This window comes from Oryctolagus cuniculus, chromosome 3 (genome assembly GCF_964237555.1).
Source record: "Oryctolagus cuniculus chromosome 3, mOryCun1.1, whole genome shotgun sequence".
In the NCBI taxonomy this organism is placed as follows: Eukaryota; Metazoa; Chordata; class Mammalia; order Lagomorpha; family Leporidae; genus Oryctolagus; species Oryctolagus cuniculus.
In genome coordinates, this window is record NC_091434.1 from 182,614,502 (window position 1) to 182,632,018 (window position 17,517).

General features: G+C 54.1%; 1 protein-coding gene and 1 long non-coding RNA gene across 2 annotated transcripts in view; one reads left to right on the forward strand and one right to left on the reverse strand.

Moving 5' to 3' along the window:
• Positions 1–248: 248 nt before the first annotated feature.
• LOC103345233 (uncharacterized) lies at positions 249–9,644 on the forward strand. Its single transcript, XR_007915260.2, has 4 exons — positions 249–609; positions 4,608–4,662; positions 5,454–5,627; positions 7,975–9,644. It is a non-coding gene; the product is annotated as an uncharacterized lncRNA (long non-coding RNA).
• A 13-nt stretch (positions 9,645–9,657) lies between these two features.
• TMEM178B (transmembrane protein 178B) overlaps positions 9,658–17,517 on the reverse strand; it is a 380,664-nt gene continuing 372,804 nt past the window's right edge. The window contains exon 4 of the mRNA XM_051835127.2: positions 9,658–16,933. Within this exon, the coding sequence (XP_051691087.1) occupies positions 16,683–16,933 (251 nt within the window). The 3' untranslated portion in view covers positions 9,658–16,682. The remainder of the gene's footprint in view (positions 16,934–17,517) is intronic.

The window sequence follows — 17,517 nt, forward strand, 5'->3', positions numbered from 1 at the left end:
ATTTGGAGACTGCTGGCAGGACTAAGGAAACCAACTTCACAGATGCCGTTGAGGGGGAAGGGGCAGAGAGAACAAGCGGTTCTCATCCGTTCTGAGCCAAATGGCCATGAAACAAAATGGCCTTCAGGAAGTGCTCTGCTTAGCCAAGCTTGAGAACTGGGCTTGCGGTTCCCAGCGGTAGGTCTCTGAATAGAACTTCCTGTCTCCACTGAATGTCCATTGTTTCGTCTGTTGAAACATTTCCCGTTTCTTCGCAGAGAATCCTCCTTGTGAACAGGATTCTCGGAAGGCAGCCGAGGGCGACGCTCAAAGTTCCAGAGAGGGCTTGGTGTCCCCAAGCTCGGCGAAGCCGTGAAGACCTTCGCGACCCCCAAAGTCACAACAACGGGGTCACTGTGCTGCCACTGACGGAGAGCCCAGGGTTCTCACAGACGGCTCCCTGGGATTCCCTGTGCCACTCAAAAAGATGTCAGAGCTTTGCTCTTAGGGATGAAGAGAGCCAAAGGAATCTCGACTTCACGCGATAGGTCCAGCCCTTAAATGAGAAGCTGAGCCATAGGAAAACAAAAGTACGCAATGACTCAGCAAGGTGTCATCCTGACCTGCACGGTGAGCAAAGCTGCGTCGTCGCTTATTCAACTTGGAATGGACGCCAGGGCTCCCTTCCCCGCTCCCCACTCCCCCCTCCCTCCCTCCCTCCTTCCTTCCTTCCTTCCCTCCTTCCTCCCTCCCTCCCTCCCTCCCTTCCTTCCTCCCTCCCTCCCTTCCTTCCTCCCTCCCTCCTTCCCTTCCTCCCTCCTTCCCTCCTCTTCCCTCCTCCCTCCCTCCTTCCTCCCTCCCTCCCTCCCTCCCTCCCTCCCTCCCTCCCTCCCTTTCTTTCCTTCCTTCCTCCCTCCCTCCTCCCTCCCTCCCTCCCTCCTTTCCTTCCCTTCCTCCCTCCTTCCCTCCTCCCTCCCTCCTTTCCTCCCTTCCTCCCTCCTCCCTCCCTCCCTCCCTCCCTTCCTTCCTTCCTTCCTATTTTTAGGATTTATTTATTTGAAAGTCAGAGTTACATGCAGAGAGAAGCAGAGGCAGAGAGAGTGAGAGAGATCTTCTATCTGCTGGTTCACTCACCAGATGGTCTCAATGGCTGGAGCTGGGCTGATCCGAAGCCAGGAGCCAGGAGCTTCTTCCGGGTCTCCCACGTGGGTGCAGGGGCCCAAGCACTTGGGCCATCCTCTACTGCTTTCCCAGGCCACAGCAGAGAGCTGGGTGGGGAGAGGAGCAGCCGGGACTTGAACTGGCACCCATATGGGATGCCGGCACTGCAGGCAGCGGCTTCATCCGCTACGCCACAGCGCCGGCCCCACTCTCCCCCTTCCTACCCTGGGTTCCCAAGGTCTGACGCAGGGGCCAGCAAGTCTGTGCCCTGGAAGAGTTGCTCCCACACCCTCACCTCCTACAGTCATGACCATTATGGAATAGCATCTCTCACCTGATCCAAAACCGCACCCAACACCGATGCTCCTTCCCTGCTTGACTTTTCTCCACCTACCTTCTCCCACGTTGACTGCTACGTTGCTTCCTTCAGTATCCGTGTCTCCAGGCCCCACACTCTCCTGACAGCTCTGTGAGGGCCAAGGTTTCTGTCTGTGTTGTTCACTGCTCCATCTCCCTGACCAAGGACTGTGCCTGATGCAAAATCTGTGCTTGAAAGACAGCTTTACTTATAAAAATATTGATTTTTTTGTTTATTTATTTACTTTTCCTGTATGTTGGAGGCTGGGGGTCAGGAAGGGTATGGAGGTAACTTCTGGTTTTTCTTTTCTTAAAGATTTATTTATTTGTTTGAAAGGCAGAGTTATGGCTAGAGAGGGAGAGACAGAGAGATCTTCATCCACTGACTCATTCCCCAGATGGCTGAAGTGGCCAGTGCTGGGCCAGCCAGAAGCCAGGAGCCAGGGGCTTCGTCTGGATCTCCCCCTTGGGTCATCCTTCATTGCTCTTCCCAGGATATTAGCAGGGAGCAGGCATCCCAGGTGGAGCTTAGAGCTCCACCACGGTGTTGGCCCGGAGGTAACTTCTTTAGTCTCTTACGCCACATTGCAGAATTTAAAGAGTATTGTAGGTAAACAGGGATGAAAGGCCAGGGACACGCCACTTCCCCTAAGGAAACCGCCTGTTTCAAACCTCAGTGACAACAAAACAAGAGGGCTCCACAGGCATATGGGAAACTCCTTCCACAACCAGTGCTGCCTGTGTGGAAGCTCAGGGCCCAGAGGCTGGGCTCTCCATCCTCACTCCAACACTGTGGAGAAGGCGAGACGCAGAGATAGCAGAGAGGGAGTCCAGCTGCAGTGTCAGCCATGGAACAGGGGAGAGCACTGTGGACCCTCGTGTGGTGGGAGCTGAGCCAGGGGCCGGTCATAGCAGTGATGCCAGCAGGTGCACAGGCAGGCCTTCCCCACCATCTCCGGACAGTGGGAACCACTACCAACCACAGAGACTCCTGTAGAAAATCCTGCCCCCTGCTTGCCCCCACAAGGTCGCTGCTCTACGATTCAGCCCCAGCGCCACCCCACCTGATCAGGTCTCATTCTCCAGGGGGACCTTGGTGGGCCAATTGCAATTTCAATGATTGAGTGATAAATACTTATATAGCACCTACTATATGCCAAGCACTGCTTTGAGCATGAGGCAAATATTAATTTATTTTATCCCCATACAAACCCTGCAAGGCAAATATGATTGTCATTGTCTCCATTTACAGAGGAGAGCAAAGCCTGGAGAGGCTTAAGATGTTGCCCAAGCTTACATGACTAGTGCCAGTATGAACTCGAGGTTCGTACCATAACCAGGTTCTACCAGCACGAACTAGATGCTGGATACCCAGCGCACAAGATCCACAGAAGGGATAGGGTGACAGGGCTCCAGTCCCTTTTCTTATGCTCTATGGTCTGCTCGCCAATGATGACTGAAAACCATCTGACGGCACGCACGCCTGCATCTGTGTCACCCGCTCATTCAGAAAAGACCCAACCACTTGTTCCCCTGGTTCTTACCCTACACCCAGGGTTAGATCCAGCAGGAAGGGCCTTTCTGGGGACATTAGTTAAAAATGACACTCGATCTGACATGGCTTGAAACCTCATTGTCCTTTGAAATCCTACTGTGATTTTTTTTTTTGACAGGCAGAGTGGACAGTGAGAGAGAGAGACAAAGAGAAAGGTCTTCCTTTGCCGGTGATTCACCCTCCAATGGCCGCCGCGGCCGGCGCACCGTGCTGATCCGATGGCAAGAGCCAGGTGCTTCTCCTGGTCTCCCATGGGGTGCAGGGCCCAAGCACTTGGGCCATCCTCCACTGCACTCCCTGGCCACAGCAGAGAGCTGGCCTGGAAGAGGGGCAACCGGGACAGAATCCGGCGCCCCGAGCGGGACTAGAACCCAGTATGCCAGCGCCGCAAGGCGGAGGATTAGCCTAGTGAGCCGTGGCGCCGGCCCCTACTGTGATTTTTATCTTAGATAAAAGACATTGGCAGAAGTGTTGGAACAAACTTTCAATCCACTCGTCTGGGTAACTGAATTTCCAGACCAGTGTCTGTGAATCACTTGATCACATTAGAAATGCAGACTGTGACCCCATGGATCCGAGTGTGGCCCACAGTCTGCATTACCATCAGGAGCCTATGCGATGCTGTCGCGAGCACTGCCCTGAAGGAGCCAGACCCACTTTTTCTCTCCACTCCCAGGACAGTAGGAGCCCTGCAAAAGGACACAGTAGCTTCCGTCTCAGATGTTCTGTTTCTCCTAATTAAAAACACTCCAAGGACGATTTCATCACACGTAGCTGTATGCCTGCATCAGGTGGTTTGTAATGACCTACAATTGTTGGATAGAATACGTGTGTTCGCACTTGATTGCCATTATATCAACTTTATGTCAACTGTATGTCCACTTTGGCATGGAGACCCAATGAGGTGCCCGTGAGACGCTAAACACTGGTCGAGTTTCAGCTCAGAAACCCTCTCAGAGCAGCAGGAACCAGAACCTGCTTAATAAAGAGGCAGGGTGCCCTGTGCCGAAAAGGTGGAGGGAGGGTCACAGCACTGAGAACAATGTGCAGTCAGGCGCCCTCCTACTGGCTGACTCCTCGTCTTCTAAAGCACTGTGGGAGGAGGTAGGTGTGGGACTACTCACTTACAACAACACAGGTAGGAGGCCGGCGCTGTGGTGTAGTGGGCTGAGCCTCTGCCTGCAGCACCGGCATCCCATGTGGGCACCAGTTCATGTCCCGGCTGCTCCACCTCCCATCCAGCTCTCTGCTATGGCCTGGGACAGCAGTAGAAGATGGCCCACGTCCTTGGGCTCCTGCACCCGTGTGGGTGAGCTGGGGGAAGCTCCTGGCTTCTGATCAGCCCAGCTCTGCCCACTGCAGCCATTTGGGGAGTGAACCAGTGGATCAAAGATCTTTCTCTCTCTCTCTCTCTCTCTCTCTCTCTCTCTCTCTCTCTAACCCTGCCTCTCAAATAAACAAAAACACAGGAAGCCAAGTGACGCAGTGTCGGTAGAAGGATTCAAACCCAGGTCTGCTTAAGGACTCAATCTCCTGTGTTCTTTCAACCCCCCAGGCCCCGCCTCCTGTGGAGGACACACAAGGCTTGTGGAGAAGATGATGACGCACAGGTGACCACTGGACAGAGAGCTTCAAGCACCAACCGGCAAGGAGGCCACTGCCCTTGCTTACCTCCAGGGGATGCAGAGGCGAGGGAAGGGCCCGGCGGCCTGGGTGAGCTTCCGTGTGCACAGGAACTGTGCGGCGTTGGCTCTAACTCACTGTGGAATTACACGCTGACTGCCAGGCTGCGTTGCCCAGGTCCTGCACATACCACGGCATGTGGCCCTTGATGGCTCCAGGCCCTTGCCTGTCGAGAGACCTTGTTAACCTGAGGCTCTCTGCACAGAGCATGCTGACACCAAGAACTGTAGTGGCAACTTTGGCCATGGGGTATCGGCTGTAGACTGTAACTGAGCTCAGCCACGTGGGCACTCCATGGCCCATCCCTTCCCCAGGAGGCCTCCCTGGAGGCCAGGGCCTAGATGAGCCTCACTGGCTGCAGGTCTCCACACCTGTCACCCAGCACTGCTCAGGGAGCCACACACTCTCTGCACGAACCCAGTGGCGAGGACAGCTGGGGGCTCCCGCCGGCTCGCTCCTGCTGCCCTCCATGCCTTTCACTCGCACGAATGGAAACCTGGTTCACTTCAGTCTGATGAACCATAGACCTGGGTAGAACAGCTCTGCGGAGTTCTGTCAGGCAGATCTCTGAGTCTGAGGGTAGCACTGGGACCCCCAGTAGACTACGTAAGTGAGATTGAGACATCCGTCATTTAGGACTGCCTCGAGGTGGTGGTGGGGGGAAGACCTTACTTTGCTCAGATCAGAAAGTACTTATTAAGCATTTGCTATACACCAGGTACTGCCAGCCACTGGGAAGCAAAGACGGCTAAGTCCAAACACCTGCTTTTCAAGATAACCCAGGTCCTGGGGCCATCCCAGTGGGACCATGAACCGCAGCTGGAAGTGGCGAGTGCCATCGGGAGACACAGCAGGGGGCCAGGGGCCAGGGGTGTGCTCCTTGCCCCGACAGGTGAGGTGGAAGGCCTCCCGGGGTGCCCCTCCGTGCACCAGCCTGCGTATTCTGGGAACTCGGTTATAGATCTCGGACATGACCTTCTGCGCTTATTCGACAGCTCTCTGGGGCTGAGGGCTGGGGAGGAGTAGGGATGTTCATCTCAGACTCAGGTCTCAGCTAAACTCAGTGGAATAATAACAAAAACATAATTCATCAGGGACACAGAACTCCCTGGAAGAAGGCCGAGACCAGACTGTGTCTTCCCCAGACCGTCCACGTGGATGCAGGGCCACTGCCTCAGAGGACTGCGGGTGGGAATAGCGCAGCACACACGGCCTCACCCCTACTGGTGCGTTCCCCCCCCACACACACACACTCACCACGGCCCCAGACAGGGCACTCGCTCTTCCATCCCACCTGGGGGAACAAAGGCCACACGTCTCGCTCACTCGAGATCAGCGTGTGTCCATTTGTCTGTTCTTTCTCTCTTCCGAGATGGCGTGCTGGGGCCGGGAGTGGGGGCCTACAGGATTGTGCCTTCCTGTTCCACAGTCTTCTCCCCTATCCACCCCCCCCCGCCCCGTTCTAGAAGGCACCTTCCTGTGACGGCACTTACCGTGACGTGTCTTACTGCTGTGACCTTCAACACGCCTCTAACCCCGCGGCGTCTGCGGAGCTCCTGCAGCAGGCTGGGTTCACGCCGGCCGTCTCAGCACACTCCACATCTCTGCGCAGAGGCTCCAGGGCCGCCGTGCAGACTGTTGTGAAGACTGGTTTAGGCACACAGCACCCTGCCCGCGGGTCAGACGTCCCACGCACACACGCAGCCACGCAGCCCTCGTCCCTGCCTTCCCCCGATCCCACTGCGCACGGACATCCCCCGTCCTGCCGGCCCAGCCGTTCTGTGTGTGGTCCTGTCCTCTCTCTGTGAACCTTGGCAGGCAGAACTCACAACCTAAGAGAGACCTTTAAAAGACCCTGAGCCTGTTTTCCCGACCCTCTCCCAGGGTGCGCACCCACCTGCGATTCTGACGTGCGAGCAATGGCCTGAGAGGGGCGGGGAGACAGGGACCCCGGCCGGTGGAGGTGGCGGCTGGGGCACGGCATTCTTTTCCAGGGCCGCGGCAGCAGCAGTGGCCAGGCAAGCAGAGGTGTCCAGAGGGCAACAGGCGGGGCCAGCGTGCGATTCCAGCTGCCCCGCGGCCCGGCTCCTCCTGGCCGTCCTCCGGGAGCCCGGCCCCGGCCAACAGTTCTTCTGCTCAGAGTCAGTTCCTCCCCCTTGGGAGCCGAGATGCTGACGGAGACGGCCTTCCAAGGAGTACTTCTCCAGTCGACTCCTTCCCAAGCTCTCCTGCCTGGGTGCCAGCCAGGGACTCGTACAAGGCACACGGGCAGAAAGGGGCCAGCCAGGGACTCGTACAAGGCACACGGGCAGAAAGGTGCCAGCCAGGGACTCGTACAAGGCACACGGGCAGAAAGGTGCCAGCCAGGGACTCGTACAAGGCACATGGGCAGAAAGGTGCCAGCCAGGGACTCGTACAAGGCACATGGGCAGAAAGGTGCCAGCCAGGGACTCGTACAAGGCACGTGGGTACAAAGGAAGAGGAGTCTAAGCTGGGGGCCAGTTTTCTGCTTGCTGATACCTAGAACGTAGACTGAGGGGCTAGAATGCAACCAGCCATTGCTGGGGCTCCTAAAGCCTTGTGTGAAAAGTAAAGTTAGTGCCAGGGATGGAGGGCAAGGACGTTGGCTCCTGTCTTTCCTCTTCCTGTTCCTGTCCATCTCTGCCTTTCACAGCCCCCGAGCAGGCACCCGTGGCCTCCGCAGGCTGAAAACACTGCAGGCTCCGCCCTCCCCACCTGCCCCCAAGCAGACACAGCCGTGTAAAACACACAACATGATCTTCTTTATTTAATTGTTTAATCAGTTTACATTCCACAACTGACAGGTTATTTATTTTTATTTTTTTCCATGAACAAGTCATTTAATTAATTACCAGACACTTTTTTTTTCTTCGATCGATGGAAATACAATATTTCTGCCAATTTGAAAAAGAAAATTGCAAGATGCAGTCATTTTCAGTGAGGTCCCCAAATGCTCGGTGCTTCCTCGGTCCTTCCAGAGTCGCAGGAACCTGGCAGTTTCCCCTTTCGTCCCCTCCCACTCCCGCTGGAGTCACCCCTCAGAATGTCACGCACTTTCCAGATGTGGGTGGGATCACCTTTCCTGTAATTAATTAATTATGAGAAGGAACAGACAGTACAATAGATCTGATAAGATGTAGCATTCTCGTTAAGATTAAACAACACATTTATTCACATCATATCAGAACGAATTAACAGGATATTGAATCTTATTTTAGCACCAATAACCACAGGAATTGTTACCTCCAAGGGGAGAGGCTTGTTAGAATCCTGCAGCACACACCACTCCTCGTCTAACTGATCAGAAAGCACGATGCAAGTTAAAGGAAAGGTACATGAATCTGGATCGACTGAGCGATGACTGCTGGACCGTAAACACTCCAGGTGTTGGAGAGCTTTGTTGGCGATGGTCCCTGTCTAATGACCATATATAAAACATACTCACCAAATCAACTCATTGTCTTTCCCTTGCAACACAGGGCTCAGAACACTCTGTTGTAACTGAGTCAAGCCTTGTCACACTGGCTCTTTGAAATGCTTTGAGAACACCCAGGGGTTGGCTGCTTGCATCTTATTCTGTTCTGTGTACTAAGATCTTGCTACTCGTCCCTTCTCTGAACCAAAGAGTTTCCTTCGAACCTAAGGAAGGTCTCCAGGCAGGGAGCAGAGGTAGGCTGGGGTGGCCCGAGACCCTGTGGAAGGACAGAACTTGTCACCGCTGCCTCCTGGGGGATCCAGCCTGCCTGTGGCCACTGCTCTTCCCAGGGCACCTCCCTTTTAGCATCTGACTTCGAGCTAAAACTTTTGGGAAATTAAGGGATGGAGGAAACAGCTCCAAATATTGGTGACAGCATCTTGGCAGGTGAGTGGACCGGATGACAAGAGAGTGGAGATCTTTACTCTCAACAAAGGGAAGGCCTGCGTGCTCCCTCCCCACTGTAAGATTAAGGGTGTCTGGACAAGGGCGGGCAGCGGCGGATGCTCCCTAGCTAACCAAGGCCATCTGCGTTGACCGCTAGGACCACGGCAGGTCATCAGGGCCACGCCCAGTAGCAGCTCTGACTCTCTCCGGGGCAGCTGTGACACGTGGCTCACGTCAGTGGGCATCGTCGTTCACTAAGCAAGTGAAGCAGAACTTGCGGAGGTGGAGCCGGCCACCTGGACCTAGCTCTGTGCTTCCTGCTCGGGGCCAGCACAGCCTCCTGCCTCGCGCAGCCATGTGCAGATCTACGGCCGGCCAGGACTCACTGGAGGAGCAGCCCACGCAGCCTCCTAAGAGAAGCCCAGATCTGCAGTGTCCCACGCGGCAGCCAGCGGCCACGCGTGGCACTTGAGCCCTGCATGTATAGGGTTGGTCCAAAGTGAGGTGTTTGCCAAGAGTAGAACTGACATTGGATTTTGAAGACTTCATTTGAGAAAAGAATATGGTAAAATTTGTCAGCAATTTTCTATACAGATTCCATGTGGAAGTGATAATATTCTTGATACGTCGGGTTAAAACATAGCCTGAAAATTAACTTCACATTTCTTTGGACTCTTTAAAAAATGTGGCCACAGGGATACATCGAATTGCACATGTGGCCTACACCGCACTTCGATTGGACGGTGTTGGTCCGAATCTCCTTCCTGGAGCTGGGCAATCAGAGAGGGCTCAGGCCTAAGGTGCCTGTAACTGTGGGGAGGAGGGGAGCTGGGGCCAGGACAAGCTTGGCGGGCACCCGCCTCTGGGGTGGCGGGACCGCCCAGTGCTGGGGGTGGGGGCGGCTCTGTGTGCTGCGGGAGCCCGGTCCCTCCCTCGTCCGCTCTCTGACCTGAAGGTCACTGCCTTTGGATCCTTCTCTGCCGCCACGCTGAGGATTCTGCCATCTCTCCTTCCACGAGGTACCTTTATCTTACCCCTACTTCTACCCCACCTCTCCCGCCCACGCCCACTGCTGCCTGCTGCATTCTTGTTTGGGATCGCCCCCGTGCAGGCTCCCTGCCTCTGACCCTATAAGCCATGCTTGTAGAGCGTGTCACAGATCTCAAAGCAGTTTCCACGCATCATCTCTCGATGCCCGTTCCACCCAGCCCAACGCAGCGCAGCTCTGTCGGTACACTTAGCAACATCAGGTCGTCAAAGTGCGCGGGAGAAGAAGTCTGAGAACGAAAGGTAGGGAAAAGGCTTTGGACTCCAAGCACACACTGGCGCTTAGTGTGAGGTTACTTTCTGAGCAGCGAAAGCACAGGGCAAGGGTACAGGGAGAACAGCTCTTCTGATGGACCCAGGGAGGGACGCACACACCAGGGGCTCCACGCCTCCCTAAAGATAGCAGCAGCATGGACAAGGAGGCTGGGTGCCCCAGGAGCCCCCGGCCCCTGTTTGGCTGAGAGGACGCAGAGACGGGGTGAGGTAACAGAGTCGCCCACGGCCCCGTGAGCCAGGAACAAAGGCCCTGGGGCGGGTCTTTGTGCTGCACTTTCTCATGGCCTTCACCTTCAACTTTGATGATTTGCTTTTACTTTGGGGGAACTGAATTTCACTTTAAAGGCAAAAAACTTTCAGAACAGAGAGTTCTAAGCAGACACGAATGACTGTCGGAGAAACCATCAGAAAAGTCTCCTGTGCCCATGGCTTCCCTCCCTTCAAATCCCAGCCAGAGTCGGGATTTTAGGGCAGTCCACATAAGTCCTCAGAAAACTGAGGGCTACCTCGTTGCGTTCGAGTCAACATCCCTCCCCTTTGTTTTCAGTTTCCACTTTTATTTGTACATTTTTACAGATAGTCTTGAATAGCAAAACAGTCACACCATGGGTGGAAATGGGGGAGGAGTATGCAAAGGAGTTCCTGGAAATCTCTATGGGGACGGCTTTATCGCACTCACACCAGACACACTGGTACACACAGACTAGAAAGGGAAGGAGAGCTTATCTAGAGCGGGGAGGGGATGCAGGGGCACAGAGCTCCTTCTGGGCAAAGCCCAGTCCTTGGGAATGAAGAGCAGGAGCTGCTGTATTTGCCAAGGCCCGTCCTGCCGAAGGGTGCAGCTCCCTTGCTTGGGCCCAGTAGTGAGTTTCTCAAGACTGAACAAACACCTGCTGCCATTGGGTGGCTCTGCCGTTACTGGCTGGGCTCTAGCTAGACCTAGAGCGATGACTCAGCTTTCCCGAGGAGAAAGTCTCTCCACGGCATTGAAACCTGCTCCACAGCAAACCAAAGTGTGGAGACCCTTTCAGAAGTGCCTTGTCTTCTCGTTTAGAACCTGGGAGTCAGTTATCCCAGCTACATCTTATGCAGAACACAGCCTGGTGAGTGGACTATCCAAAGAGCTTCCAAAGGAACCCATAAGCATTCGAGGATGGATGCACTGGCTTCCCCAACCGACAAGAGGAAAGTCATGCCCAGCTCCTTCGAAGATGTCCTCATCTTACAGTCGAAAGCTCATGATGCCTTTCCCCACTTGAGCACGTACGCCTAGAACTAAGGAGAGGAGGCTCTTTTTAAGGCTTTGACCATGCGCCTCGGTTAACTGCTGTAGCTCATCTATGCTATTTGCTCCATTTGGTTTATTCATTCCGTCATCACTTGGAATAATCAAAAATGGGCTTTGGACAAAAAGAAAGAAACCGGGGAACAGTAAAGCAAAGAAGGAGCCCGCTTCTCGGGGGGACCGGAATGCAGAACAGAATCCCCCGTGCCTCAGCTGGATGGGTACTGTCCTGCCCAGCAGCCAGGGCAACTGCTCGCTCGCTCGCTCTCTCTCTCTCTCTGGATTATTCTTTCCGCAGCAAGGCACAGAGACGAGCTGGAAGGATTCCATCCCAGTGGGGGCCTTGCTGCTGCAGTGTAATCTGAGCAGTGCATAATTCATATGACACTTCATATGTTTGCAAATCACTTTGCAATTTCTTTGTCACCCTTAATATACCATGAGGTAAAGTGTTATCACTGTCCTCATTTTGTGGATGAGGAAGTTCAAGTATGGAGAAGACACAGTGCCCAGAGTCGCAAATCATTTTAGTGCAGAGAGGAAATGACATTTACAGTAACGGTGCTATACAAGTGCAGCTTAGTCAGTGAGCTACTCGGGCTCCAGTGCACTTACAACCACGGTTAGATTGAGATGGCACCTGAAAAATAAAGTAGAAGGAAGAGAGAGAGAGAGAGAGAACCCCCACCCCAAATAGGAATCCTGCACCTTTGCTCCACCAAGCCCCTAAAGCTGTGGCATTGAGCTTTCAAAGGCCTCCTTGCTGTCTCTGAGGCCCAGAGTCCTGCGCTCCTGCCTTCATGGATACAGAATCAATCCAATGCTTAGCAACATGGCTCTGTGGCCAGGTGTTCGCCCAGAGACGGCCGAGTCACTGGGAAAGTTTGGTGGCTACGACCATTTCGATGGGGTGCATCGTAGTGGCCTTGGAATGCCGGAATGTCCAATTGGTGTTTAGTAATTTTCGTGTTTTATTTTTCTCATGTTCTGCAATGGGTTTGTATTAGGGGAAAAACCCATTAGCCGAGAATAAATATATCCCAAGCACTAGAAATGATTTTTAAGACACATTTTATACGATGGTGGCATCCACGGAGAGACGGCAAATGCAGTCCCAAAGCTGACTGCCCTGAGACCCCAGGATCATCGGTGCGCACCGACTCCAATGTCCACTTACTCTAGCGAATGCCAGCAGGAAGGCAGCACCGAAGCCGGCGGGGCGGGATGCACCCAGTGCCCCGTCTGTCTTCCGATTTCCCTGGAAGGGGCCTGGACGATTAGTCCTGGAGCAGTTTCCCTTTACTTCCAAGGATCAACCAAGTATCCCAGGCAGACCACAGCAGAAGACAGCCACAGTGTGCGTCTTCTGCTCTCTATCCAGGGCACGTGGAAACCAGTTAATTAGCGCCCTGGGTGAGCTGGGTGGGGAGAGTCAACTCTGCGTGCCTCTGGTTTACGGATTTGATTTCTCTGAACTTGACGCTGGTGGGTAGCCTCAGACACTAAGTAGCACAGTCCCAGACCAAATCAGGACAGCTACACGTGGTGCCGCAGTGTCGGGCACACGGGCAGAGACAGAGGGCTCAGTCTCGGGGTCGTCTCTCCTCAAAGGCAAGGCAAGCACTGCTGGGTGGAGCCACTCACCCTCACGGACCTGCACGGCACCAGGACCCCGGGGATGCATAGGGATACGACAGCAAAGGAGGCTTGGCCTTGACTTGGTGGAGCTGTCCAAAGTTTGTGACTTCGTGATCCCTGAAGTTGAGAGGAGAGAGCTGTTGAAAGGCTAAGGCTTGTTAGGAGGGTTGAAGCTGGAACAGGCACAGTTTTTTATTTTTGTGTTTTGATGCCAGCAAGCCACAGACCTCCTTGTGAAACCTACAGCCACAACAAACAGAACAGGGGGCTTCCTGGAGTCTGTGAGCCTCTCTAGAGATTAATCACTTCACTATGTTAATTAACGGAAGCTGATGCAGAGAGAGAGAGAGAGAGAGAGAGAGAGAGAGAGAGAGAGAGGAAAAGGATATATAAGAAACTCAAACTCCAAAAAGGAGCAGAGAAAGACACGGAACCACGGTGCAGCAGGCAGCCCAGTTTCCCGAGTCCCTGTATAGGAACGTAGGGAAGGAAATAAAAGCTGAAATGGGCCTTGACTCACGAGGAGCTCCACGCACATACACCCATGGTCATATGCCTTATGTGCACAGAGGTAAGGAACTTGAACTTGACCTGGGCGCTTTAGTGCAGCCACTGACCCTTCATCCCCTTGGCAGGTTGGGTTCTACTTTGATTTGGAGTAGCAGAGTCCGACCAAATGAGCCTCTGAAGTGCAGGCCCCCTCTACCTTCTCCACTTCTTCCTCAGCTACTCAACCACCAGAAAGCTGCCCTAACTGCTTGGAGTGGCATGCTAACTCCGTGGTCATGTCCCTGTGTTTGCAGGGCCAAGGCCACCTGGGCGGTTCTTCTACTGGCCAGGACCTGCCATCTGTACAGCGCCCCCTCCTGGCCAGCGGCTGGGTATTTTTTTGTCTCCTCCAAGCAGGATCGGACTCTAAGAGTATGCGTATCCAGACATGTCTGGTCCTCCCTCCCACAGAGCCGTTCAAAGCCCCTGCACTGCGGATGGTGAGTTGAGCCCAGGGAGGTTTGCTTCTTCCCTGGGAGTCCTCCTAACGTTTCAGGGATGCCCAAGGTTTCAAAGGGCGGCAGCAAGTGTTGCTAAAGCTCTGTCACGAAGAGAAGTGATTGGATGGAGCGGATGATGTACTGACGGCGAGTAGGCGCCAAGAAAGAGAGGACACACGGCATGACAGGCCTGCGGGCCAGTGTCTTCAAATGTGGTTAAGAAACGTTGACATGGCTGAAAGCGAACTTCCCACTTCGAATCCCCTGCAGCTTCCCAGCAACCTGCTGGCATTTGGGTCTGGCCACAGACAAGCCCTCTGCCTCCAATGGATGCGAGAGACCCCAGCCTCGCCCTGCCGTGGCAGAGCCCACCCAAGACACTTGGAAGGAAGTCACAGGGCCTCTCAATCTGAGAAACTGCACTTTTCCTCCAGCCCAGGTGTGCCCTTCCCTTGAAGGGAGAAATCTAACTTTTCAAGGAAAATGAAAATTAAACTCCCAATACGGAACCCAGGGTTTCCTGAAAATCACGTCCCTCCTTGTAAACTAAATCCATTATGTTTTAAAGATAATCCTCAGCCCCTCCTGGAAGCTAGCCCACTTCCTGCTGTGCATCTCACGCCTGTCCCCCAGCACACCCTACGCAGGACACTCACACACGAGGCTTCTGCAGAAGCTGAGTCCCCGGGAAGCAAGTCTTGAGCAGTGCACACACACCTGCGTGCAGGTGCATACCAGCACAAACATCCACAAAACGCACCCGGAGGTGCACATGTACAGAGACCCACAATCCAACCCATTCATGCACACTAGTGGCACCTCCAGGTGCGGCTCACACACGCCTCATGAGAGGAGCAGACGCGGGCACAGGCAGGACTCATAGCCTGGTGGGTGGAAGAGAGGGAAGGTGAGTGGCTGGAAGTGAGAGGTGGAGGAGGTTGGTAGGCGGATAGCTTGGAAGCAGGTAAATGCAACAGAGGACACAGAGGGGAGGAAGGCCGCTGAGCGGTAGGCAAGGTTCACACAGCGTACTTCACGGAGCGACGACTGAATTCTCTGCTGCACGCTGGCCGTGGCTACACCAGCTCCGAGACTCTCTCCCTGCCTCTCCAGGGCTGTTCAGCACCAGCAGGGTCCCTGAGGTGGCCATAAGTTGCCCCTGCCCACTCCGGCAGCCTCCTGCCCCCAGCGCGATGACAACTCTCTGGCTAACATCTTCGCTCACCGACACCTGCAGTGCCAATTTGCTCCAATGAGCCTGAGACACTGGAATGGATTTGTTCCACCTCTGTTTGGGTGCAGCCACTGAGACGGCTATTTTGGGATTCATGGCCTTGAATATCAAGAGGACGGGGCGGGGGGAAGGATGGGAAGAGTCGAGGGTTCTCCGTGAATGTACATGACATACAAGCTGGAGCCGGGGGGGGGGGGTGGTGACGGTGCTCTCTCAGCACCTGACCCATTTCCTTTCATCTGTACAGATGTCACCCCGGGAAAGGGGTGGATGTCCAGTGACAAGGGACAGCGCCCAGGCCAGGGAGTGAGGTCGCTTCTGGTTGACACACTCGGCGGCAGCAGCCAGAGGCAACATTCCTTCTCCCCCCTGAGCCGTGAGCTCCCTCTTCTCCCGCGGCCTTTGTGCCTAGCCACATCTTGAACTTCCGGAATCAGAAGACTAAGTCCTGCGGAGTCCCAGAGCTGCAACGTGAAGAACCACGCGGGCCTCGGGCCCAGTGATTTTGTTCTTGGTTCGGCCCTCTGGGAATTTCAGCTGTTCCAAAAATAACAGAAAAAAAAATCTAACACAAACAATACAACCTCACACTCAGGAAACATTCATGCACACACACATACACACATACAACTCTCCAGGGAGCTGTAGCTGTAGAACTGGCACCCAGAGAGACCTGGCCCTCACACTTCCTAGGGCCCTGGGCCTCCATCTGGGGCCATGAAACCACAGCAGTCACAATGCAAGACCTCCATGTCAAAGGTGGAAAGGAAGAAGAGGAGGCCACTCGAAGTACACACACACACACACACGCACACGCACACGCACATGCACGCACATCACAGCACTACTCCACGGCTCCGAGCTGCCCGGAGTGCAGGTGGGCTAGGGCGAGGGGGCCGCTTGCGTTACTGGGTGTAAGGCAGTGGGAGGTAAGACCGGGTTCTCTGAGCGTCAGCGCAGTGATCGTTCATCGATGCAGACCTCGCCTCTCGGCACAGCCTCTCCCCGTCCCACCTCTAAAACTGTGCAAAAGTTCGGCAGCAAAGAGAAAACTTCTTCTCGGTGTGTTCTCTCTTCTGCTCCTTGTGTGTCGCTGGTGGGCCAGGAAGGAATTCGGAACAAGAAGAGCAGGAGGAGACACGGCGCTGAAAAGGGCCTCGGAGACGTGGGTGCGTTCTAGGAACTAAGGACCTTGCTTCCTGGGATGTGATGGGTGGGTGGGGCGGTGTCCGCGCCTGCTGGCCCATGTGGGTGGCTTCAGACCACGGCCACTGTCCCGTCCAGCTCAGCACCCGTCCTTGAGGCTGACAGGGACCTGGATTCTATCACAAGTGCGGTGTTCGCTCTGTCTTCGGGAAACCATGGAGCCCAAAGTCAAGAATGGATGGAAGAGCCACGGAATGGGAGCGCTTTCCCCAACTCGGTGATGAGGCAACACACAGTCCAGCGAGACGCGGGTGCCTAAGCCAACTCAAGTCTACCTTGGCACTGGCATCATGTTGATTGAGTCTCGTTTTATATATGTATATTATATATATATTTATATATATGTGTGAGTGTGTGTGTGTGTGTGTGTGTATGTGTGGGTTTGTCTCTTAGCACACTGTCCCGTTCTCGGGTCTGGATTTAGGGCAGTTGGTCCTCGGGACAGGTTGGACAGAAGGGGCCAAGGTACAGAAGAATCCCGAGATGAGAGTGAGCCCCAGGCCCCCCCACGCACAGAACATGGACCATCCGTAGCCGTGGCTGATGTCATCGGGGAGTCCATACAGGTAGCGTGGATAGCGTGACAGCTCGAAGTTGATCCCAGCCACACAGGTGCACAGTGAAATGATACAGAAGGTTCCTAAAGGGCAGGGGAAAATATGGGGTGGGGTCATGGAGGGGGAAGGGCAGAGGAGGGGGAGAGAGAGACAGAAGTCAGGGTTAGGACGTTTTCAATGTTATTAAGGAGGAAAGAGGAGAAGATCAAGGTAAGAGGTGACATCACCAAGTTGCTATCCGGACATATTCATGGGAGGAGAATTCACTTCTTTATTCTCCAATAACTGCCCCGTCTTGGAAGGACACAGGAAGTCTCTCCTTTGGGAAAATACTAAGTAAATGGCTCATCAGACTTTTGTGTAGGGCAGAATGGGGCAAAAGAGCAGTCAGTTCATTATTTTAAAGTATTCAATTCATTTTATTTCTTTCAGGATATGGAAAAAAAATCTTCCTTTGTTTCCTATACATGATATATAATATTAGGTCCTCCTTTAATCCAGTCACCAACAGCTCATTCCAAGTCCCAAGAATCTTTGTCCTTTTCCTGAAAGATGGTATTTCCAAGGTACTTTGTATGGAACACCAGCCCTGTGAGATGCTCTTTTACAACACGGAAGGCAGAGCCCAAACGGGGCAACCCTGCACCCGCCTTCTCACTCACAGACT